The sequence below is a fragment of the Podarcis melisellensis genome (assembly GCF_964234715.1).
Source record: "Podarcis melisellensis genome assembly, chromosome: 2".
NCBI classification, from domain to species: domain Eukaryota; kingdom Metazoa; phylum Chordata; class Lepidosauria; order Squamata; family Lacertidae; genus Podarcis; species Podarcis melisellensis.
The window spans coordinates 88,271,061-88,295,945 of record NC_138529.1 but is presented as its reverse complement, the minus strand read 5'-3'; the positions used below and the strand labels follow the sequence as shown (position 1 = coordinate 88,295,945).

General features: G+C 42.4%; 1 protein-coding gene across 1 annotated transcript in view; it reads left to right on the top strand.

Annotated features, from left to right (window-relative positions):
- Window positions 1-24,885, top strand: part of LMCD1 (LIM and cysteine rich domains 1) — a 55,703-nt gene that overhangs the window by 10,871 nt on the left and 19,947 nt on the right. Inside the window, exons 2-3 of the mRNA XM_081903089.1 lie at window positions 13,113-13,201; window positions 20,364-20,619. Of these exons, the coding sequence (XP_081759215.1) occupies window positions 13,113-13,201; window positions 20,364-20,619 (345 nt within the window). The remainder of the gene's footprint in view (window positions 1-13,112; window positions 13,202-20,363; window positions 20,620-24,885) is intronic.

Here is a 24,885-nt window from a genome sequence, read left to right as displayed (position 1 = left end):
AAAGCTGCATTGTGCTAGCACTAATCCTTTAGTGGAATACTGCCCCTGGCTCCATATTGGAGCAGTGCAACATTAAGAGTGGTATAGTGTTAATCTGGATTGGCGACTAATTCTAGCTGATGCCTGTTAACCTTATGACTGCAAACCTAATGACTTGTTTGGAGGGGGAAAGAGACTGGATGTCGGGTGTCTGAGGGTGTTGATCCCTACATAGTTCACCAGCAGCTCCTTATCTCTGGTTTTAGAAGAAGAGGAGCATCAGTTACTAGTACGGACACATGGGTGCGGAAATGCTGAATGACCTGACAATTGCTCACTAGTCATAACAAGGAGAGCCCTGATAAACAATGCAGAACTGATACACCCTTGTTTCCCCCTTTAAAGAAATATTATATACAAGAAACCGTGGGAATATTTATATTCTCTTTGAAGCAATGAGGAGAGAACCTGAAAGCCCATTCTGTGTTTTTTTTGTATACTCATAACTGTTGGGCTCTTCTGGGGTTTGCCTAGTGGAATATATATGAAGCAAGCTCTAATTCCTTCAGGCTTTGAATTCTGCCCACTGCAGAGCATTTAGCAACTCGTTTTCCCCCAAGAAGGCTATCTACAGCAGTGAACTGCAAAGAGAGAGAATGTAAATGTGCTGTAACTTAGAATAAAACTGCATAGCATCCAATGCATTCCATAATAGTAATAACAGTAACCCTGAGTTTTTAATCCATTGCAATTTGCTGCCTTGTCCACAAAGGTCAAAACACCCTGGACATTTACAAAGGCCCACCAAGACCCTGGTTGTGTCTGGACATAGTAATAGCATACTAAATTTTGGCCTGCATGATATGCTTTACATTGCTTGCAATGTTGTGGTGCTTGAATGCTATTTCACAATTATTATTATTATTTTTAAAAAATAACCCAGTAAATTGTCAGTTTCAAAATTTTGAATATTAATATCCTGAAATTTAACCTCAAACTTTTGACAGAATTTTGTGACCAGTTGTGAAATCTGTATCTGTGGATTTGCTAGAATGCTGTTAGTAGAACATGAATGTGCAACAGAATTTACTTATCTGTTGGATCCTAGCCGATGTTGTCAACTCCTGTCACATGCTGCAAAATGTTGAACTCTATTGTAAACAATGCTGACATGTGGAAATAAAGCTACTGTGTCATTAGGATGTTTTTCACAAGCAGCTGATATTTCTAAGCTTACTTCTGAGTAGGAATGGGCAATAAATTTGATTTGGTTCACATTTTAAGGTGAATCTCTCTGATTTGCACTTTCCAAAATAATATGTGAACCGAGACATAGGCGTCTTTTGAAATTTGCACTTCTTCAAATTTTGCAGCGCAGTTCTGTGGCCAAGTACTGTGTGCAATGCATATACAGTGGTACCTCTGGTTACGTACTTAATTCGTTCTGGAGGTCCATTCTTAACCTGAAACTGTTCTTAACCTGAAGCACCACTTTAGCTCATGGGGCCTCCCGCTGCCATCACCGCGCGATTTCTGTTCCCATCCTGAAGCAAAGTTCTTAACCCGAGTTACTATTTCTGGGTTAGCGGAGTCTGTAACCTGAAGCGTATATAATCTGAACTGTATGTAACCCAAGGTACCACTGTACTGTACGAGGCGAAAGTGTGGCTGAAAATGCAGGCATTGGTGTAAATGACATACAGGAATGCAGTATATGCGTATGGGGAAATATATTTCCAAAAATTCACACTACAATGCTGAATAATTTTCATGAGAACTTTTTGAAAACATTGCAAACTGATGCGAAGAACTGACTGGAAAAATTAGAGACCGAAATTGACAAACTTACCCATCTCTACAACTGAGCAGCCTCCTTCAGATGACGTGATTTGCATGTGTGTGATGTTCCCCCCCCACACACACAAACACACTCTGGGCCCCCTCAAACTTGGGGGCAACTTGGTGCCCCTGCACCTGAGCAAGCATGGGTAGGATTGGACTGCATGGATAGTTTTCCCATAGGCCCTGGGAGCTCCAAAAGGTTGTTGAGTCACTCCACATATTGACATGATGGAACCAGTCCTGCTTCTTTCACACAACCCCAGAAGCATGGAGAGAGAGAGAGAAGTGTTTATGACTTTACGATCTAAAAGTTCTCGGGGCAGGAGCCTGTTGGCTTGCATGCTGAAGATGAATCCTTTAGTAGTGGCTTAAATGAATCCTTGCAGTGTTTTCAGCTCTTCTCACAATATCCCCAGTCTTGGCCCAGCTGAGGAAATGCAGGAGTGAATGGGATTATTATGCACTGAAACAATTTGAACCTCAAATATTTGCCTTGGTTTTGTTCCTAGGAGTGGGTGAAGCCTTGAACCTAGTCCTTGGTTATTTTACCCAGACTATTTTTGCCATACTTGTCACCTTAGACTCAAAGTAAACTTTGGTACAGCACACTCTTTGCATTCATGAATACGTGCAGAAGTTCAAACAAGGATAAAAACCTCTGTAGACAAGGCTCTCCTGTTGCTTGTAGAAGGCAGCGGACACAGTCCTGACAGGAATGTCCTGATTTGTATTGGATTAAGGGCAAGTCTAGCAACTTCATTTGCCTGCGTCCCGCCCCGCCCCCCGCCCAGTAGATTTGGTCTTGGCAAGCCTCCTAGTCCTGCCAACTCATCAGTGTTCTGTATGAATGTAACTGATCCACTATAGAGAAAACAAACTGATTCATTAAGGCTACTAATGGTTGCCAAATGCAATCCACAGCGGCTTTTACCACAGGGATGCTGCCTTGTTTACATTTATGCACAAACACTTGATAGCTCTCTGCTTGAAAGATCCTTTTTCTCCCTCCTTCCTCCATCTCCCCAAGTTGTAACAACCCTATCCAACAGTGTGGAACTGAGCCAAAAAGCAAGGCTTTGTTTATCTTTGATGCCTCAGAGTGATTCTGTAGTAAAGAGAGAGAGTTCATTATTTTAGATGCCTGCAAAAGACTCTTTTGCCCACATAATGTAGCAACTCTGAAGGTGAATGTTGAAAGAATCCTGGAAACTACTTTTGTTAAGATATTACAACTGGTTTATAGTGATGGATAAGCTTCTTAATAACCTGCTTATTGTATTTATTAAATTTATATCCCACCCTTCCTCCCAGGGGAGCCCAGGTTTCTACAATCATTTCTTCGTTTTCTGAATGCAGTGGAACAGCTGCACAATTTCTCCAGCAGATAGATGATTTGTCACACAGCTTTTCTGGCTGGCCATTGCCTATATAGACTGTGGCAGCCATTTTATTTTTTATGGTCCATCGTTGCTTTCTATGAACATTGTATCACATTAATTGTGTATTTTTACATCTATTTTCTTCCCCTTAAATTACAATGGGGCAATTATTGGGAGTACAGCAAGGTGGGGGGGGGGAGGAAGTATTGAACCCCCTCCCTGGTCTCAAAACACCACAGTCCCAATGAAAATTACCTTTATCTCCCACAACAAACCATTTGTGGCTAGGTGGACTGCCCACCTGCTGCAGAACGTCATTTAGATTCCCAAAATCTGGCATCAGAGCTGCTATTCCACTTGCAGCTTAAAGTGGAACAAACGGGGGGGTGGGGTCAGCCGGAACCCGCCGGAACTCAGTTCTGGCATGTCTCAGGTAGGTGTCATTGCCATTCTAAGAAAACAAGTTGAGTTCTGGCACCTCTTTTTCTAGAAAAATAGCTCCAAGAACAGCAATAATTGGGTGCTGATGATACAGTCCATGCACTGCCTGTGCAGTAGTCTCTTGCCCAAAATATAATTCTGTAAAAATGTGAAGTCACTTTTCTCTTGGGCTACTGCTCCTGAGTCCTGGCTGAGTGATATTTCTTAGCTCATCTCAACGGCCAAAAGATTTTCTGTGTTGTATATCTGCAAATATGTATACCTTTTAAAAACATGTGCTTTACCTGACTTTCCAGATTGTTGGAAATAACATGGCTTGGGTGGATTATAGCCAGGAGTTCTATGCCATTATTGTGCTTCTAAAGCCTCTTTATTCTCAGCTTCTTTGTTGTCAACCATTCTTTCATGTTTGTCTGTTTGTTTTGCTTGCTGGTAACTGTAGTCACTGACTTAAAGCTTCTTCTTTTTTTAGGACAGTGTCTTATCAAAACATCTTACAAACATAATATGTTTCTTAGAATCCCCAGCCCTATAGACACCTGAAACTTGGAAATGCCCCAACCCACATCGGGACAATATCTTTTATTCCGCCAACCAAACTGTGGCAAAATAGCACAAAAGCTTTTGAATTCTCTGGAGCTCTTCATCGTCCTAGGTGAGAAGCAAAGCAACACTAGACCTTTAATACAAATTGGTATATGTAATAAACAATGGAAGCAACTTGCTTTGCAAACCATTAAGGATGAGTGGGGAGTGCAGGACGATAATGACTATGTCTTCTGGACATCACTTGTTCTCAAGGGACTAGTATCACTCCCTAGGAAGTTTGGCAGCTGATGGCGTCTTGACCGACTCATGTGTAGGCTGCCTTTAGCTCCACTTGGAAACCCTGAGCTCCAGCTGCATTGCACTAATGATTGCCAGACAGAATATTTTTGGTCTGTATGGGACTGCTGTGATGTGGTTGAGATTTTTATACTAAGGGGCGAGAGCCATTCAGCTTTCTATGAACTGAGCACTTCTAAATAACTTCCTGAAAGAAGCAAGTGTGTGTGTGTAATAGTGGCACCAGCAGCTAGGAGCATGATACTAAAGGGACAAGAGAAAGATTAAAGCGAAGGATGTCATTGTGTGACTAAGGGGATTCATTTTCTAATGCCGTCGAATTGCTTCAAAAAGCAACTCAAAATTCTTTATAAATGTGTCTACTACCTAGTACAGTTAGTTGGAAACTGGTGTAGATGAGGATAAAAACTCATTAACATAATAAAATCATGATATAATGAACAAAGTACAGCTGATAGCAAAGGGACACCTTGAATAAACTTAGAATTAGACAGAGGGCAGTAGTATAGATCTGCTTGGATTCTAAATTTCTGCCAATATGTGATTGTCCATTTCTTGCACGTTTCCCTAAAGCCGTGTTTCTCTTCCCTCGTAGGCGAAGGCGGGACTTGAGTGGACAGATTGGCTTGCGGGATTTGCTTTTGGTTTGGTTTGGTTTTTAGTGATAACTTGAAGGCCAGCCATCCAGAGGCTGGTGCAAAAGATGTAAGCCCAGACATTATGAGCCCCCAAATCATTATTGTTTCCTCCCAATCTTTCTTCATTTCCATTTCTTCATTCACAAGATAATTAAGACAAAAAAATTTTTTTCTTCCAGTAGCACCTTAAAGACCAACTAAGTTAGTTCTTGGTATGAGCTTTCGTGTGCATGCACACTTCTTCAGATACACTGAAACAGAAGTTACCAGACCCTTCTATATAGTGAGAAGGTGGGGAAGGGTATTACTCAGAAGGGTGGTGGGAATGGGTGATTGGCAGATAGCTGTGATGAGCCTGTTGAGGTCTCTTAACGACTGCAATAGGTCTTACAGGAAAAAGCAAGGGGTGAGAAGGTGAAAAATGGCTTTGTCATGTATAATGAGATAAGAATCCAATGTCTTTGTTCAGACCAACACGGCTACCTATCTGTAACAAGATAATTAAGGAGAGATCTTTTTTTTCCCCACTTCCGTGGTTAAACAGATAGGGGCTGGGAATCCTTGCCAGACACCAGTAGATACAGATCTGTCTCCTTCCAAGTGCTTCAGCAAGCTTCCCGGTTGGCTCGGCAGAGGCACTTGTGCAGTTCTGATCTCACTGCTGCCCTGACCAGCCCCATTCAGGTATGCTGCAGTGACCCTGGGGTCAAGAGGACAGCTTTGCAGTTCCACTTCGCCACACGGGCCACCACTGCTATGGAGAATTCACTTTCAATTATTCCCCAATGCCCTTCTTTGTATTTTATGCCCAGGCCCTCTTAGTATGTCTTCAGGATGTTTGGGAAGGGCAGTGCATCCATTTGTATCATGACCGCTGAAATAAACCATTGGCTAAAGAGCACAGTCTGTAGCGCTTGCTAGCCACCATTTGCATGAGGTTTATGCCTTTGGGATCTCTACAGTCGACAGGGTCAGTGATTGTATCTGGCAGTGCGTTGGAGCCATTCATCAACAGAATACTCTGCTGGATGCATGAATACCACATCACAAGATCCTGACTAGTAACTAGCCGCGAATCCATTTCAAGCCAATTGCTTAATATTGGGAAGAATGTCTCAGTTCATTCTGATTCCCGTAAGGGTGGAATAACTTTCTCGGAGGGGTCCTTCTTGGCTCCGGTTAGTACATGTGTTCAGCAGCGGGAGGTGCCAGAGTTCAGAATACTTGGTTGATCTGCCTGTAACTCTATCCACTTGGCCATTTCCCTCCCCCCCCCAAAAAAAAGTTAACTCAATTGTTCTTAACACCGCTTCTAAAAGTGCCAGCCAATTCTGGATTTGCTGTGCTAGCAACTAAGCACGATGGATTCAAAGTAATAACAGCTGCACCACAACACGGCATCGCAGACCAAGATGCTTGTACCTAGGGATGAAAAAAGCGTTGCCGCATTGCCAAAAGGCATGTTGAGGCTAGATGCAGTCACTCGAAGGCTGTTTTGACAAGCAAGACTTACCAAGTCAATGGATTCTTTTCGCATCCCCCACGTGTGACTAGGAAGTGACCTTCTACCAAGCAGGTTCATCTAGCTTAGTATTGGCAATACTGGCAGTGACTCTCTCCAGGGTTTCAGGCAGGCGTCTCTCTCAGCCCCAGCTGCAGATATCAAGACGGAACATGGAATCTCCATGCAAAGCCGATTCTCTCCTCCTGAGCGACATCCGTTCATCTCTTAAATGAAAAACCTACATCGATGAGACTTGTCTTGCCCAACCTGGTGTCCTCCAGATGTTTCAAATTGAAACTCCCATCATCCCTGACCATTAGCTATGCTAACTGAGTACTGAGTACTGAGAAAGCCCCTGGGATGACTGCCCCACTTCAGATGGTAGGAATACCTGCAGGACGTCCTCCATTGAAGTTCTTCATGACGACGATGATGATGATGATGTATTTATACCCCACCCATCTGGCTGGGTTTCCCAAGCCACTCTGGGCAGCTCCCAACAAAATATTAAAACCACGATAAAACATCAAACATTAAAAACTTCCCTAAACAGGGCTGCCTTCAGATGTCTTCTAATAGTCAGATAGTTGTTTATATCCATAACATCTGATGGGAGGGCGTTCCACAGGGTGGGTGCCACTACCAAGAAGGCCCTCTGCCTGGTTCCCAGCAGCTTCACTTCTCACAGTGAGGGAACTGCCAGAAGACCCTCGGAGCTGAACCTCAGTGCTCGGGCTGAACGATGGGGGTGGAGACGCTCCTTCAGGTATACTGGGTTGAAGCCGTTTAGTGCTTTCAAGGTCAGCACCAACACTTTGAACTGTGCTCGGAAACATACTGGGAGCCAATGCAGGTCTTTCAGGACTGGTGTTATGTGGTCTCGGCGGCCGCTCCGTCACCAGTTTAGCTGCCGCTAGACTGTACGTATGGAGGTATAGGTGGTCTTTCAAGTACTATAGTCTTAGCTGTGAAGGACCTGAAAAGGTTAAATCCAGCACTTTTGAATTGTAGAGTTGGAAAGGGCCCCCAAGGGCCATCTAGTCCAACCGTCTGCAGTTCAGGTCCAATGCAATCAGCATGGCATAATAGCTTCTGTAACCTTCAGTAACCCTTAGTAACAGCCTTCAAAGGCACTCCCATGTATAATACATTGCAGTAGTCTAACTTGGAGGTTCCCAGAAGAAATGAGGCCAAGCTTTCTCTGTCCTAACATACCAGCTGGTGAAAATTACTTTGTGCTACGGAAGCAGCTTGTGCCTAGAATGTCAAAGACGAAGGAAGGAAGACCGCCTTTTTATTATTGTTGTTATTTCAAAAACCTGCAAAACCCATTTGGCTCGGAGCCAAAAATGGACAATAGGAATGAATGCATACAGCATGAGAGAAGGCAGTTTTCCGCTCCCATCTGTGTCCTGCTCTAGGATTGTGGTGATGATTGCCAGCTAAGGTTGCCACCCCCAGACCAGCCTTCCTTGGAACAAATTGTCTTGGCCCTCTTCTCCTCTTGTGAAGCCAGTCACCGTTGCGTTGTCAAGCACCATTTTAAATATGAATTTCTAAGAAAAGATCTTAAAAATAAATGTTATCTCTTGTTCGGATAAGTAGAGCTTATTTTTCTCCAGTTTTATCCACCAGACACCCAGACATCTAAATTTATCTAGCAGGATTATGCCTTTTTACAGTCATCTCTCATTTTCAGCCTATGAAACTTCACCTCATATTTCACTGCATCATTCTTTCAAGAAACATTTGCGCATGGGTGGAGCTGGAGAAACTCAGACCAGGATAACAATCCAGGCTTCTTCCTTATTTATCTCCCGCAATGTGCTTTCCCCTGTGCCTAATTTGTCTTTTTCAGTTACTCCCTCATTTTCCCAAAGCTTGCCAGCAACTATTATGAGACTTTGGAACACGAACTAAAGAGACCCATATTTCTGGATAGAAGGCTCTTTAAAAAAAAACAAAAACCTAAGTACACTGAAAGTCTTGTCGTACAGAGAATCATTTTTGGCAGGGGCATTACGAGTGATGTTCTATAATCTAAGGCTTGCAATTGTTGCCAGCTTTTTAGCCAGCCTCTCTAGCTATGCCTTTTTTTTGTGCAGGCATTCGAAGGAGATAAGTGTTAATGGTTGATCAGTAAAAAGGCACAGGGACAAAGTTTTTCTTGGTTAGGTGGCAACCCTAAGCTCTAGAGAACCATGAAATGCCGTGATTATTTTATAGGAAGATTGAGGCCCCTCCAGAGATCTTTTTTGTGTGCATTCATTATGATTTGTGCTCATGGTGCTATTGGGGCAGTCACACTCAATCCAGCTTTCAGTACTGTTGGCTCCTGCAAAAGTTTTGGGGTAGCCACACTGCTTGTTTTTCCAATCAGTACATATCCCATAATGACCTGCTGAAATGCCATAACTAACTTGTTTGTTTGTTTGTTTGTTGAATTTATATACCGCCCTATACCCGGAGGTCTCAGGGCAGTTCACAGAACAAAATCAAAATATAAAACCAAAAAATATATAATCAAAATAAAAACAACCAAATAACCCCACCCCACCCCCAAAAGCCCCCCAAAACCAGTGGTACCTGGTTACAAACTTAATTTGTTCCGGATGTCTGTTCTTAACCTGAAACCGTTCTTAACCTGAGGTACCACTTTAGCTAAAGGGGCCTCTTGCTGCCGCTGCGCCACCGGCACACAATTTCTGTTTTCATCCTGAGGTAATGTTCTTAACCCAAGGTACTACTTTCGGGTTAGCAGAGTCTATAACCCAAAGTGTTTGTAACCCAAGGTACCATTTTATTTTAAAAGGGCGTAGGATGTCAATCAAATCAACTCAAGGCCTGGTAAAAAAGGAACATTTTACCTTGCGCCCAAAGGTGTATAATGAAGGCACCAGGTGAACTTTCTTGGGGAGAGCATTCCACAGACAGGGAGCCACTGCAGAAAAGGCCCATTCTCATGTTGCCACCCTCTGGTTCTCTCGAGGATTTTAATAACACAAACATTCTGGTTTATATTTGTTCTGCTTTTATTGTGCTATTCTTTTGTTTGTTTGTTTGTTCTATCTGCAATTATTTTAACCAAATAAAGCACAAACATGCATTAAAACCAGCACTTAAAAAAATATAATTTAAAAAACTTGATTAAAACACCCCACCCACATGAAAAGGCCATAGATAATTCAAAGCCAAAGGGATGTTTTTGCCTGGCGCCTAAAGATATGTAATGATGGCACCAGGTAAGAGCCTTCCATAAGCAGGGAGCTACATCAAAGAGAGTGGCATTGGAAAGGGGCAGATGAGATTTAGAGCGTTCGCAAAGGAAAAGGGAACATTAAATGCAACTTGTTGCTGCGGCATCAAAGCAAAACTGTTGCAATGGGTGGCCTGGCATTCGCTGGTGAGGATTAGCTTTGCGTAATTGATATCGTATGAGGGATAGAGTAGGGTAGCGCCCCCAGCCCCACCACCCACGTGCTGGAAAGATCTGAAGCAAGGGACATGTTGCGTATGTGTATGTAGGACCCTGCAGGACCAGGGTTCAAAATGCTTGGGGAGTTGATATAGAAGGTCCTCCCCATCGCCTGTCCCATTCCCCCACACTTTCAGATTTTGTATTGATAGCGAGGGTCAGCAGGAATGAGAGCAGTGAATACAGGCTTGCTCTCTCCTTCATGTGAGGGTAAACCACACGAGCGAATAAGCTGCTTGAATACGGAAGGGCTGTGCGATGTCTGTACCAAAATGCACTGTACTTCTGCCAGCTTGCTCCCTCTACACGTCCATAGACACACACAAATATATTTCCTGTTAAAGGGGGGGGGGCGAGGAGAGAGAAAAGGCTGCATTGCTTTCAAGGGCAGACTGGCACCTCTGTGTATAATCTTTGACATGCAGAAGAATTTCTGCCAGGTCTGAGGAAATGGATTTTGGAGCCTGGAAAAATTCCTTGGGGGTGGGGGAGAGGGACAATGACAAGGCCGATTATGAAGTCGGCATTCCACGGTATCCATTTCTCTAGAATATTTCCTTTTAGGACAACTTCATTTTTGGCGCCACCAGTACATTTTTCCCCTTCTTTAAATACAGAGTCACACTGGATCATTTACTGAAGATTAAAGGCAGGAATTTGTTACGTTTTTGAGCACAATTACCGGAGTATTTGTGCCATGTAAACTTAGAAGTGTTCTCTGTTCTTCACCTTTTTAAAAGACCAACATTACGTTTGAATTAATTTTTATAGGCCCTTTTCTCAATGGGCCTGCCCTCTCATGAATGAACAGCAGAGCAAGATTGCAGCAATCTCTCCCCCCCCCAACCCCACCCTTTCCTTTCTCCTAGGACACTTTTTATTTTTCACCATGGAAACCATCTACAAAGTGTAGCAGCAAAGATGTGGAAACTAGGACCACATTCTCAAAATAACTCTTAGGTCTTTCTGGGTACAGAGCACCTATAAAAATGAGCTTGGATATCAAGTCACTAGCGTATTGCAATCTCATGAATGCTCAGTTTATGTTTCCCTGTTTATCTTGCAGCAAAACAAATTCTTCAACAACCAGAACTAAGACAGCACTGTGTTTCTTTATCTTAACCTCCTACCAAGATAATATAGCTTTAAATGTGTCATTTATCATCACATACTTTAAGCAAGTATCTTATCACAGTGAAAGATGGCTGCTCAGTTCCTTTCTAAGTATAAATGCGCTTTGGACACTTGGCTGGCTTACAGTCTTGATCTATCCAATTAATCTTTACATTTTAGAACCAGAAATGAGAACATGGGTATGAGAACATCTAGGAAAAGTGCTGGCCATTGTTTAGAGAGCACCAATCACCATTCTTAATGCCATTCCTCTTCTGGAATAATCCCTGTTCTTTGCCATTATCATAACTGAGTTGTTCCTTGTTGGTTGACCCATCCTAGCTGCTTCTCATTCTACAGAGCTGTGATCACTGGTTTGCCAAGGTTAACACGTTCATGTGGTTACAGAGCTTAATATGATACAGGGCTTAGTCTCTGGGATCTATTTTCAATTCTTGAAACGAGCTGTGTTGTTTTTATTAATAGCAAATGAAGAGCACCTTCCCTTTCCTAGCCCTTGCCCACATATTTTGGAAGAGATGTTCAAATCGCAAAGCATGACTTCCAAGAAAATCTGGGCCTCTGCGCCCATAACTATGTGAAGACATATGGCATGAGCAGAATTAAACCTTAACACAAGCTACTCACTTTAAGCCTCTGCATTCTGTATATCTGTGTTTCCTTTTCTGCACATTCCATCTGGCAAAGTCTATAGAACAGTAGCATAGGAAGCTGCCTTATACTGAATCAGACCATTGGCCCACCTAACACGGGATTATCGACTGATGTCACTTCTCTGTGATTTTAGGCAGCGGTTTCTCTCACCCCTATCTGGAAATGCCAGGGATTGAACCTGGGACCTTGCAAATGCAGAGCTGAGCTACGGAATGCTATGCTGGAGTATAGTCCATTGGTTTCCATTTGTGACATGTAAACATCTGCCTTGTAGTCAGTGTAATTCTAACATATTTCAATCTAGTTAATATATGGCCCTAATGGAACAAAGTTTTATCCCCTGTCACACATCGAAATTCATGACACAACAGCAAATACGCCTGTACTTGTTTGGCCAGGGAATTCCCAGGACGTAAATGCCAATGAGAATTTGTGGGCTACAGGGGTACCTCAGGTTAAGTACTTAATTCGTTCCGGAGGTCCGTTCTTAACCTGAAGCACGACTTTAGCTAATGGGGCCTCCTGCTGCTGCCGCGCTGCCGGAGCATGATTTCTGTTCTCATCCTGAAGCAAAGTTCTTAACCCGAGGTACTATTTCTGGGTTAGCGGAGTCTGTAACCTGAAGCAAATGTAACCTGAATCGTATGTAACCCAAGGTACCACTGTATATGCAAATGTCACCTCCATGCTGTATGGAGAAGCTCATTCAGGCACTGATTCAAGTGTGGTACAGGGATCCAAAAATCAACAGTGACTGTTCGAAACTAGCAAACTTCATGCCAAACCGTGTTCAACTGCTGCTTAAAAATAGTGGAAGTCATATCTGTTACTAATGTACGTATATGTGAGATTTGTACATGTATATGTGAGTTTTGTACAATAAACTACATTGTTTGTTTCAATTAATTTGCACAAGGGTGTAGGTCAAGAAAAGGCATGTATGGTGGTTCAGTCTGAGGATATATCCAGAACACCATCTGCTCTGGTTTTGTGGCATGAATTTTGGTTGTTGTAGCCTCAGAAAGTATGGAGGAATATGATCTTTTTAATGTTGGCTCCATTCTTTGCTCTTCATGGAACCATCATGCATCAAAGAAATGGGGATTGCCTGGCCTCATATTCATTTTCTTATCCATTGAGTTTATGCTGCTTGAACTGTTACACTTGTACACCACCCTGGAATCAGCAATGAAAATAACAGCATGTTCTTTGTTTTTCAGGTGTCCATCAGCCAGCAACCATCAGGGAGAGGTGTGCCATGTTTAAGATGCAGAGGGATGTGCAGTGGCTTTGAGCCACATTCTTGGAGGTAGTGCCTTTAATACTTGATTCTGCTTTTCCACTTTGGTTGTTGTTCATGTTCTGACTTGTCTTCTGATTTTGTGCAGCTGTGAACAGACTAAATGCCATTTGTGCTTTGCAGTGGATAGAAAGACCTGCACCCAATAAGATCAATAATGGTTTTGTTACTGATTTTCATTGTGATTTCACAGTTAAATTAACATGGAGGTTGCCATAGATACAAAAAAAAGATGCAAAGCACTTTTCCCCTAAGTACTCAAAAGCAGCCTGGCTTTCATTTCACAAGCACTCAAGAGAGTTTTGCATACACTCAGTAATTCTTGCAACAACGTTGAAAGGTAGTCCAGCACTGTTCTCTTCCTATATAGATGATGGAGTTAAGGATGTTAGAAAGCAGTCGCTCCTCCACATGCAGCTGCTGGGTGACCTTCAGCTAGTCACACTTCTCTGAAGTCTCTCAGCCTCACTCACCTCACAGAGTGTTTGTTGTGGGGGAAGAAGGGAAAGGAGATTGTTAGCCACTTTGAGACTCCTTAGGGTAGTGATAAAGCGGGATATCAAATCCAAACTCTTCTTCTTCTTCTAGAAGCAAGCCTGCTTAGAAAGCCATCTTTTGCAGGAAGAAAATACTTATTGACCTTTAGTAAGCCATTGCTAGCACCAAATTAAAACTCAACTGAGTAGACGGTTCAAATATTGCTCCGCTGTTAAAATGAGTTACACCAAAGTTCCTTCAGTTTTTCAGACGTGTAGGATTCAGAGTCTCAACTGGTTAATCTTGAGCTTGCTGCTTTTGTTCCCCACCAAAAGGTCAGCCTATATAATTGTGTCCCTGACTCTCTTGGCCCTTCCATTCCAGTCAAAGGACACCATTCTTTCAGCGGTGATGTCATCTTTTAAAAATGCCACATTCCTTGAAGTCTCCACTCTCAAGGGAACAGTTTGGAAAGACTCAAGTGACCCGTTTGAATGCAAATAGTCAAGGCTTTTTGATATATCTGCCCGGCCAGCGTTCGCATAAGCTATCAGGCATGTAGTGAATCTGGTCTGTTTTGGTTTTGGTGGGAAAACATTTTCAGACCAGTGATCCAAGACACACATAAAAATGCAGCAGCCCTTCCTGCCTGCTTTTTAATCTTACTCAGTCGCAGATAGGCTTTCTCCCACAATTAGGACATCTTTTTGCGGCAGGCTGGCAATGAAAGCATTGCTCAAATCTGGACCCACTTTATGATTCCTCCATCTGTGCGTTGTACTTCTCTCTTGTTTATGCAAAAAAAAAATTGCTGGATTTCTCTCCTCCTTCCCCATTTTTTTATATTATTATTGCGCCATAGATATTCATGTCTTGAACTCACACTTCCAGTTCACCACTAAGGTAAAGAGCTGGGAGAGTATTCCTTCTCCTCACATCAAAGATATTCAGGGACTTTTATTTACCATATTTACTCAAATCTAATGCTCATCTTTTTTGGCCCAATTACGTTGCAAAAATTAAGGTGCACATTAGATTCCAGGGCACATTTACATTCGCCAGGAAATCCTTTATTTATTTCAAGGTTCTGAAAACTGAGGTGCGCATTAGATTCGATGGCGCATTAGACTTAAGTAAATATGGTATTTATTTTGGTCCTCTTTTAAGTACTGTCAACCACATTCCACTCTTCTGGGTGGGGAGCAATCTGATTATTCTGTACTGAAGCCAGTGCAAGTAGATAAATAGATACTGCTGTGGCTGGAAGGTAAACGGCATTTCCATGCTCTCTGGTTTGTGTCACAGTGTTCCATTGCACCAGAAGCAGTTTAGTCATGCTGGCCACATGACCCAGAAAGCTGTCTGGACAAACGTCGGCTCCCTTGGCCTGAAAGCGAGATGAGCACTGCAACCCCATTGTCACCTTTGACTGTACTTAACTGTCCAGGTGTCTTTCACCTTTATCTTTTAGTACGATAGAGCATCATAATACAGAGAGGTTTTCAAGATGCTAGTCTTCTCTGGCTTTCCCCCCTTTAGCATCTACTCAGACTTCCTTGAGTATAGCTTCCTCCAAATTCTGCTCTGTGCAAGAAATCATAGAAAATGCAGTGCCAAATATTTGCATTACCTACAAGTGATATATCATTGAAAAAAGATGAATTTCGTTTCATCAAAAATCTTTTTTTTTTTTTACCATGTGTACTACTTTTGAGATGCGGTTTCAGAAAAGCTTTTAAAAGGAGTGATCTGGATTAGAGCTGTTCGGATATTGGTTCCATTTGCTACAAGCAATAGTGCCAATATATCATCCTACCCACACAAAAACACATGCTCTGCTTCCCTTACATTAAGGCTACTGTGAAGCCAGGAAACACTTTTTAAGAACCATGATGGTGTTACCTGCTGTTAATGCAATGGTCTGCAAATATATAAAATCTGAAAGAATATAGTCTCTGGCTTATGATCTGCAAAGCAAAGGAATATAACATTTTAAGACAGCTTGGATCCATGTTCCCATGCCAAGTATGCTATAAATCTGCTGCTGTCTGGGTTGCATCTTTTCTTCCCAAACGCTTTAGCTGCTTGGGAATAATCATAGTATTGTGACTAGGGCAGAGTGGGAGAACACATGCGCAAGGATCCCAGGGGTCAGTCCCTGGCATTTCCTGTGATCCATTCCACCCTTTGACCCAAGCGTTTCCAAGGCAATCTATTAAAATACACAGAACAATATACAAAGCCAGCAATCTATACAACCAATACATGAAATCACTCTCTAACCTATAGGCTTGCAAAGAACCCAGCCTGAGACCACTTCCAGTCAGGTTAGAGATCCCTGGCCTAGATCCTATAATATTTGCAGTGCTGTATTCTGTAATATCTGGTCCTGTAGTATCTGTTAGCCAAGCTTCAAAATGATTGCCACCAGTATGACAGGCTGTGCATTAAATGACATCTCAATATTTAGGTCTGTGCATTTCTAGAGACATTGTTGAGAGAGAAGAGCCCAACTCCTCAAGCAGATTGATTTTAGTGAGGTTCAGTAAGTTGGGTGGTGGTGAAGCATCAGCACTTCTTTTCGCTGCTACTTGCCAGGATGACAATGGGACAAGGTAAGATGGCAATGTGGACATGGAAGCTCCAGCGGCACCTGCATCATGCCACCACAGATCTGGAGCTTCTCTAAGCTTATCACCCTTTCACCCTCCATATCCCTACCTTGGCAAATAACAGCACCACCAGCCCTGTTCATTCTTTTCATGTACTCCTCTGCTAAGGTCAGAACTGGAGACAACGATTTCCAGGGAGAGGTGCCTGCAGATAGGGATATCTATGCTTTTAAACAGTCTGCCTCACACTCTGCCTTTTTAAAGAACCTATTTAGGACAAAGAATGACTTTTGTAGACTGGAATTTGTAGAAAGACATTGAAATAGTTTCTCAGTTCTCTGCAGTGGTTCCCCCTCACCCAAGCCTCCACATGCTTTTTATAATTTAAAATTCTTTCTTTTTTTCATAAATGACATGCAATCACACTGACTTAATGCTCCTTGGGGAGTAGAAGAGATCAGGGATCCTAAAAAGAAAGCATTTGCCCTCACGCTGTAATCCTAGTACTCCTTCTGAATTGAACTTTGGCAAGGCCGGTTGAAAACAGACATTCTTCTGTGGCATCAGCCAATTGGAGAAGAGCAACCACATGACTGGTTTTTATGTGCACAACAGGGGGAAGAGGGCAAGATGCCAAAGTAATTATACTTGACTTACCATCCAGCATCCTTTTATGCTGCATGTGGATTTATGCACTGTAATACCTTTCCCTACATCTGCGAGAGACTGGCTTCCAGATCTAATTATTTCAACACAGTTTAATAAACCCTGTTCTCCTTATTTGCTATCAAGATGGGGGCTATTTAGCAAACTATTAAGTATATTCCATTCACTTTCCTCCTACTGGGCACAGCAATGTCTTTTTGGTTGGCTCTGGAAAGGCTCTTGAAATTATTTTCTGAAAATTACTCTTTTATCACTGCCGAAAATCTATTTGTGTGTTCACTGTCTGTTTTGTTTGAAATCTGAGCTGGGTTCATATTTTTATTGTGGTTCCACATAAAGCATAGCCTTTGAAGAATCTCTTCAAATGGACCCCATCCTGGAACGTTGCATCTAACTCATTAGTGGATAATTGTGGACATTAACTGTAAATGTTCCTCTAGAGGCTAGAATGACCTTGGTTTGTATAATTCCAAAGGGAGAAATGGATGCTTATAAAAACTAGGTGGCAGGGCTGGACCAATACTTTTTGGTGCCTCAGGAAAACCCCCCAAATGATGCCTCCCCCACCAGGGAATAAGGGGCGAGTGAAGAACTACATCATGAACAAGTACAGAATAAAGACTGATGTCAAGATCTGCTGCCCCTGTTGATCCTTCTATCTGAGGCGTCATCTCACCTTGCGGCGTCATCTCACCTTGAGGCGTCATCTCATGGGTGGGGCAGTCCTGCTAAGAGGAGATAATGGATGAAAATTCAACACCGCCTTTCCACTTGCAGAGCAGTTCTTGATACAACAAATGTGTCCAGTAGCATAAGAGGTGACATCTGCTGATTTTACACCTCCCCATCTCATGCAACTCCCTGCAGTTCAATAATTTCCCTCAATTAGTGTGTATTTTGCATACATATAGATTTGAAAGCATTTCTGTTGCGTTGCCCTTAAATCTCTTTTCACCCTTACTTTAAGATCTCGAGTATCTGATTGAATATATGTTTATGTGTGTTCACTCACCCTTCCTACCACTTTGCATTCCAGCTGCTTCCATTGCCCAGAGCTCCCTAGTAAATGAGGGAATTGCTTAAACTTCAAGGAACCAAAGGGAGCACTTGGGTGCAATTGTGTCAACGGCCCACCATGCTTCTCTATTCCATAGGAAGACTCGGGCCTCAGAATTGCCAGCACTGGCTATTGGCAAATCCCCCAGAGCTTTCAGAATCCCTTAGACGCCATAGGTCTCTGGGGTTGGACTCCCAACCCTACAGCAGTAGATTGGTACTGCTTTACCAGGGTATTAAGAATAAGAATATTTTAGAGAAGAGAAGGAAATAAAACAAAGACTTTGAATACAATGTCAGAAGTGTAGAAAGAGGATATGTGTGTTATTGTACTACAAGCGCTCCTGTCTTATTTTTATGTCAAGGCAACTGAGAGATTCTAGCTGAACTGCCTCACTGTAAAGAGGAAACCACACACAATGCATCTTGTGGAGCTGGTGCCCCAAACTGCATTCCTGTATCAAGGTTCTCCTTTCTCCACAATGTGTAGTGTTGCTAGCCTTGTGACCTCACTGTGCGACTTCACTGACTATGGCATATTGCTCAGCCGCTTCCAGTGTCAGCCAATGATAAGGAGCAGAGAAACCTATTTATGTGACCACATCACTGTGAGGGATCAGAAATGCTGCTATCGCAGACACGGGAACTAACTTAAAATGGAGTAGGTCTGTTGGTGGCAGACCCGTGACATGATTTTAAAATATGTGATTCGTTGCCCAGATTATGCAGCATTACGCCACAGAGCATACCCTCGACAGAGCTTCAAGTCCCTGGCATGTGTATTTGTATGCTTAGACGTATTGTAGATGACTGTTTTATATTGAGGGGATGGCGGTTTGCCTCTGTTTTAGAATCAGCCGTGTACTGTGAATGCAAACATGTTGCTGTTTTTATTTCTTATGTCCCAATACTTCATCTCACAAGAGCCCAGAGCAGCTAAGAACAAATATACAGCCTTTAAAGCAAAGTTAAGGCATGGTACAAAGCACAGCAGGCCTTTAATTATAGAAATGCATGCACAAAAGCAAGTGAGTTAATTTTTTATTAAAAAGTATTTCTAAGCCACTTCATGCTTTCAAAGATTCTAAGCTGCATACAGTGGACCAACGGTACAAGGCCCAGTTACATAGATCAAGGGAAGTCTGTGATGTTGTTCTTATTGTGCCCCAAAGGCCTGTTGGATAAGAGTTCTATCCAATAGGGCCAGTTGCCATGTGAATACTCCCAAATATAACCCTGCTCCCAAATATAACAATTTCCATGCTTTATATTCTTAAGAAACTGGGGCAGGGGGAAATAGCACAGAGACTCAAGAGGCCTATAGATATCACAACAGGATGTATTGGGGGGGGTCTTTGTTTGACATAACCTACACTGACTAAACATTCAAGTCTGTATGTTTTGATCTTACCTCATCCTAGGATGTGTTGCAGTGATACACTAATGACAAACCCATTCATGCCATAGAGCTCTGAACCACCCTCATTCTCCCATTGTAGTCTTCCAGTAAAGGAGGAGAAATGTTTAAGAGCAGGGTAACAATACTATATTTCCCTGAATTAGTAATTTACAGCTTAATCTTATCAATTTGCAGCCAAGACACTCGTATGTTCTGTTTCACCCACCCAATCTTATAAACTGAAATTTCCACAATCTTTTTATTTTTATTTTATTTTATTTAGTCTTGACTTCAAAGAATCTTACGCCCATATTTCCTTTGCAATTCTGCAATAAGCTATTTACATATATCAGATGCCTTTAAACCTAGCTGCCAAGGCAATGCACTCAAAAACGACTTTGCTGCTTGAATCCAAATCCCTTGAAATCATATGTTTAGCTTTGGAATCAGGGCAGTGGAAAAATTGTGAATGTATTCTTATATAAAATATTAGAAAATAATGCACCTTGCGTGATAACACTGGGTTTGTACATGGATATTGAAGACTCGGGTGTTCTTTTCCAATTTGGAAGAAAGGAGGGATATAAATGCATTAAATAAACAAAGCAGTGAGACTCATGTCCTCATCTCTCAGGTGATTCTTTCCAAAATTGTGTAACTGACTAGCTGCATTCACAGCAGCTTAGAAGTAACACTTGGTCATTGTGCCCTGAGGCTGATTCTCCGGGGTCTCTGCAGTGTGGGTTTTTACAGTTTTATATTCCATACCATGGCAAATTCCATTAGTCTGCAGCTTACAAATTGAGTTCTCGCCAACAAAGGTCTTTTGTCCTACGCCATGATCCATTTCAATATTTAACCTTCAGTGTTTTTGAAAGTTCATTCCTGAGCCTCCAAAAGAGCACATGCCTGTTTGGGGTTCAGCTTATATCAAAGGGTGACCTCATTTTGTCTCCCACAGGAAAATATGCAAGTCATGTAAATGCAGCCAGGAAGATCACAGTCTGAGCTCCGATGCAGAAGATGATCGGAAAATTGGCCGCTTGCTCTCCGATTCGAAATACTCTTCGCTAACTGCCCGGGTGAAAGGAGGTGATGGTGTTCGCATCTATAAAAGGAACCGTATGATTATCACTAATCCTATCGTGTCTCGGAAAGATCCAACATTTAACACTATTACATACGAATGGGCTCCACCTGGACTGACTCAGAAGCTGGTAAGATCACTCACCTAATTGTAAGGACTACTTGAAATTTTCCAAAACACACAGGGTTTCAATAGCTGCTAAAGGATTTAGCATCTCCACTGTGTGTCCCTTTCCCCCGACCCTGAACTCCCTTTCTCACATCTTCTTAACTTACTGATTTTATATCCTGCCTTTCTCTCAGTGCAGCACACAAGGTGGGTTTGCCACCTACATTAAAACAGATATACCTGAAAACACACCATGCAGGTAACCCTATTAAAACAGCACTGAAAATGCTTAAAACCATTTATAAAAACACACATGCACACAGTGGAATACCCACCCTCAGGAGACCCTGCCACAACAGTCAGTCAGTGGCCAAAGGCTGTCAGAACAAAAAAGTATTTGCCTGTCAGTGAAAGGAAAGTAAGAGAGGAGGTCAGCCTAGCCTTCTGTGGGAGTTCCATTATCTGGGAGAAGCCACCTAGAAGGCACTCTCTCATTTTCTCACCCAATATGCCTGTGAAGGTGGTGGGACTGAGAGAAAGGCCTCCCTAGAAGATCTCAAAGCCCAGGCAGGTTCATATAAGGAGATATGGTCCTTCAGATAGCCAGGACCCAAACCATATAGGGTTTTGTAGGTCATAACCAAGACTTTTGAAGCAGCTGCTGTGAGAAACTTAAAGACAGATGAATTTTGAATCAAGACCTGCAGATCCTTGTCTTGGACTGTTTTTAATCATGGTTAATACATGGAACTAGAAGCTCAGATCTAGTATCAATCTATGGTGTTTCAAAATCTCCTGCATAGAGCATGAGTTGCAGTGATATCTCACCCCAAGCAATTTATTTTTATTGCCTCCTGGGACCATTTCTGCTGTTGTAAAGGGGGGGGGCTTGAGAAAGCACCAAATAGTTATTCTTTTCCCCAGAAAGATATCTCTGCTACTTGTTTCTTGATTAATAAATAATGTTGAGGCAGCACATTTGCTTGAAATGTTTAGTGCTGAAAAATCTAGTAGGAATGAATGGCTCTTTTGTGGCTACGTATGTTGTGCATTCGGGGGCGGGGGGATCTGAAGAATGGTGTGCTTTTCCTCTTTATATATGGCGTGAGGCCTTTGAATTTTCCCTCCCAAATTAATCTGCTGAACAACATGGAATTCAGTACTGTATTAATTTCAAAGCCCATGTGATTAATATGTGGTGTTTGGTAGGGCGTAAGATGCAAGAGGAGGAGTTTTCCCCTTCAGTGGTCTAGTTTTCAAGAAGTTGGGGGTAAATACTAAGAGCTGAATTCAACTTACTCGGTGCTCCTGCTGACACAGTGGGGCATTCTCCCCTCTCCTCCTGCACATGCCCCACACTAGCTCCGGAAGGTCAGAAGACCCCACAAAATAGCACCTTGGAGGAGGAGGAGGAGAGGGATCGCCCTTCGCCTTGCAGATCACCCAAACCCCACGTTTGTTGCCCTCCTTAAGCCCCACTGCACTGCCACTGCTGTGGGAAGCCAGAAAATGTAGGCTATTTTCTCCAGTAGCAGTGGGAGATTGGATGGTGGATAAAGAGGAGAAATATTTTCTCCCCTTCATTCCCCATCCCTATGCCAGTGGAGGCAACGAAAGGAGAAGCACAGGACAGGTTGAAAAGTCCACACCAACTGATCCGATCCTGCCCACCTGCCCAGCTCTGTCCACCTCCATTTTACCTCTTTCTCACCAGCCTTGGCAGCTCGTTTGCTCACCTGTTCAGGCAAACCTACCTCCACTTACAGCTCAGCCAAACCGCGGCAGAGACAGCTCACAGAGGAACAGGCCAGGCTGTCCGATCACTCACTTGCCTGACTGCACTGCCCACCTGCTGTCAAGTAGGTGGCCACATGAACCGCAGCTTGATGACAGCTTTACAGTTTTATTATATAGTAAGATACATAACATTTATTTATTTATTGCATTTATATCTCACCGTTTCCTCCAAGGAGCTCAGTGTGGTGTAGATTGTTCTTCCCCTTCCTCATTTAATCCCCACAAAAATCCTGTCCTGTAGGCTCGGTTGAGAGGTCCAAGCTCAGCCAGTGAGCTTCATGGCGAAGTGGGAATTTGAACCCTGGACTCCTAGGTTCTGGTCTGACACTCTAACCACTGCATACATAACAGAGTAGTCGTTTATCAATCCTTACACCTAGAAGCTTATAAGACATTAGTTGCTTTCTCCACTAAACCATTCATGTAAATGGCCTGGACTTCCAAGGCCAGACGTTTTCACCATGGCCCAGTATGTTGTCTATCCTTGACTAGCATGAAGAGATGGAGATGCTCAAGAACAGACAGAGGGCAATAAGAAGAGCCTTATGTAAGCAAGTATCCTAGAGTTGCCTTGGGTGACCTTCTAAAGTTACAGTTCACCTCAAACCTCCCCGTTTGTAAAAGTTCTTTGTCACACGAAAGGAATGAAACTGGAATTCTTGGGAAACCTGTCAATCTCCTGCAGCATGCCTCAGTCCCAAAATATATCTGTTGCTCTTGAAAAGAGGGCAAACACACACGGACAAAGTGGTCTGGGATTGGCCCAGTCCTCTTGGTAACTAATACGGTGCTCTGGGACTGACTGTGTAATGTGTAAGATGGTTCAGTGGATAATGACAGCTGAGGTAGGTAGCCCAAGAATCTAGAATAATAGATCACTAATGTCCCCCACCTGGCAGTAGTCAATAGCTGCTTACTCATTGCATATTATGAGAATCTTATTTGGGGTAATTGGTGGCTAGTTCTGTGAGGTGGAAAGTAAAAGATTATTTTCCCAAATACTGCAAATGTGAACCTGTTGTTCAGGTTCTGCCTGTAGGCTTCCTGTGGGCACCTGGTTGGCAACTGTGAGAACGGAGTGCTTGGCTAGATGAGCCTTTGGCCTGGTCTAGCAGGGCTGCTCTTATGTTCTAAAACACCTTCAATTTTGACACAACCCTCGGTTTCCAAATGCACAAACAGTTTACCTTTCTCTGTAGCACAGTTGGATGGACTGAGAGAGTTTGGGATAAGAATTCTACTTTGTTGTTTTTCAAAAAAATGATATGTATTAAAGTTTTCAATAACAACACATAAATACAAACAACAACAATAAAAACATACACAAACATAAAACAACAGGTATAATTTCAAATCTTATTTTCTCAGCCTATTTTCTCCAACTTCCTCATACCTCCCCGTTCTGAATTCTAATTTCATTATCCAATCAGCAAATTCATGCTCATGTTTCCCAAAATTTTTTACTAATTCCATTCCTTTTCCTAATCGATGTCTCTGAAAGCCACATCATTTTTAAAACCATGTCATTCTAGCCTTCATTAATTTTGTAGTGTTTATTAAGATAGTCTTTAAATTTCTTCCAATCTTCTTCCACTGTCTCTTTCTCCTGGTCTCGGATTCTGCCCGTCATCTCTGCCAGTCCCATGTAGTCTGTCATTTTCATCTGCCATTCTTCCAAGGTGGGTAGATCTGGTGTCTTCCAATACTTTGCGATAAGGATCCTTGCTGCTGTTGTGGCATACATAAACAAAGTTCTATCCTTCTTTAACACCACATGGCTGACCATACCCAGGAGAAAGGCCTCTGGTTTCTTCAAGAAGGTATATTTAAATACCTTTTTCATTTCATTATATATCATTTCCCAGAAAGCCTTAATCCTTGGGCACGTCCACCAGAGGTGAAAGAATGTGCCAAGAATTCTACTTTGAAGGTTTGTAATATGGATTGCTACAACACTGGCATGCATCCTCAGATATGGGTATGAATTTATATATGTTTCTAAAAATGAACAAGAGCAAGTCTTGCATTCTTCAACATTTCGTCCACAGGCTTCCACTAGCACAGCAATTTAGTTGAATACAGCACTGAAGTTTTCTTCGTGTCACTAGGAACAAGTTTTAATTACTTACTTGAGTTGACGAAGTTATGTAAGCCCTCAATAAAGTTTCTGTGACCACAATAAATACCTTTGTTATTCTCCTTCTATATATAGGCACGTGAAGCTCAGGAATTTGATATCCTATCATTGTGAAAACAAGTAGTGCCCTTTAACTCGAGTACATTTATTTAATGCTTACAGTTTACATGTTTTGTTTAGAGTTTTATCTGTGTTTTGGTTGCATTTTCCTGTGATCCTTAAAGTTTTGGGTTCTTGTTGACTGTTTAGATGTTTTTAGTTTCCATAGGAGGGAATAACTTTTGACACACAGAGAGAATCGGTCTCATTTATTCATTCAAGTGCTCTACTCTATCCCTCATGCATAGCGATGAA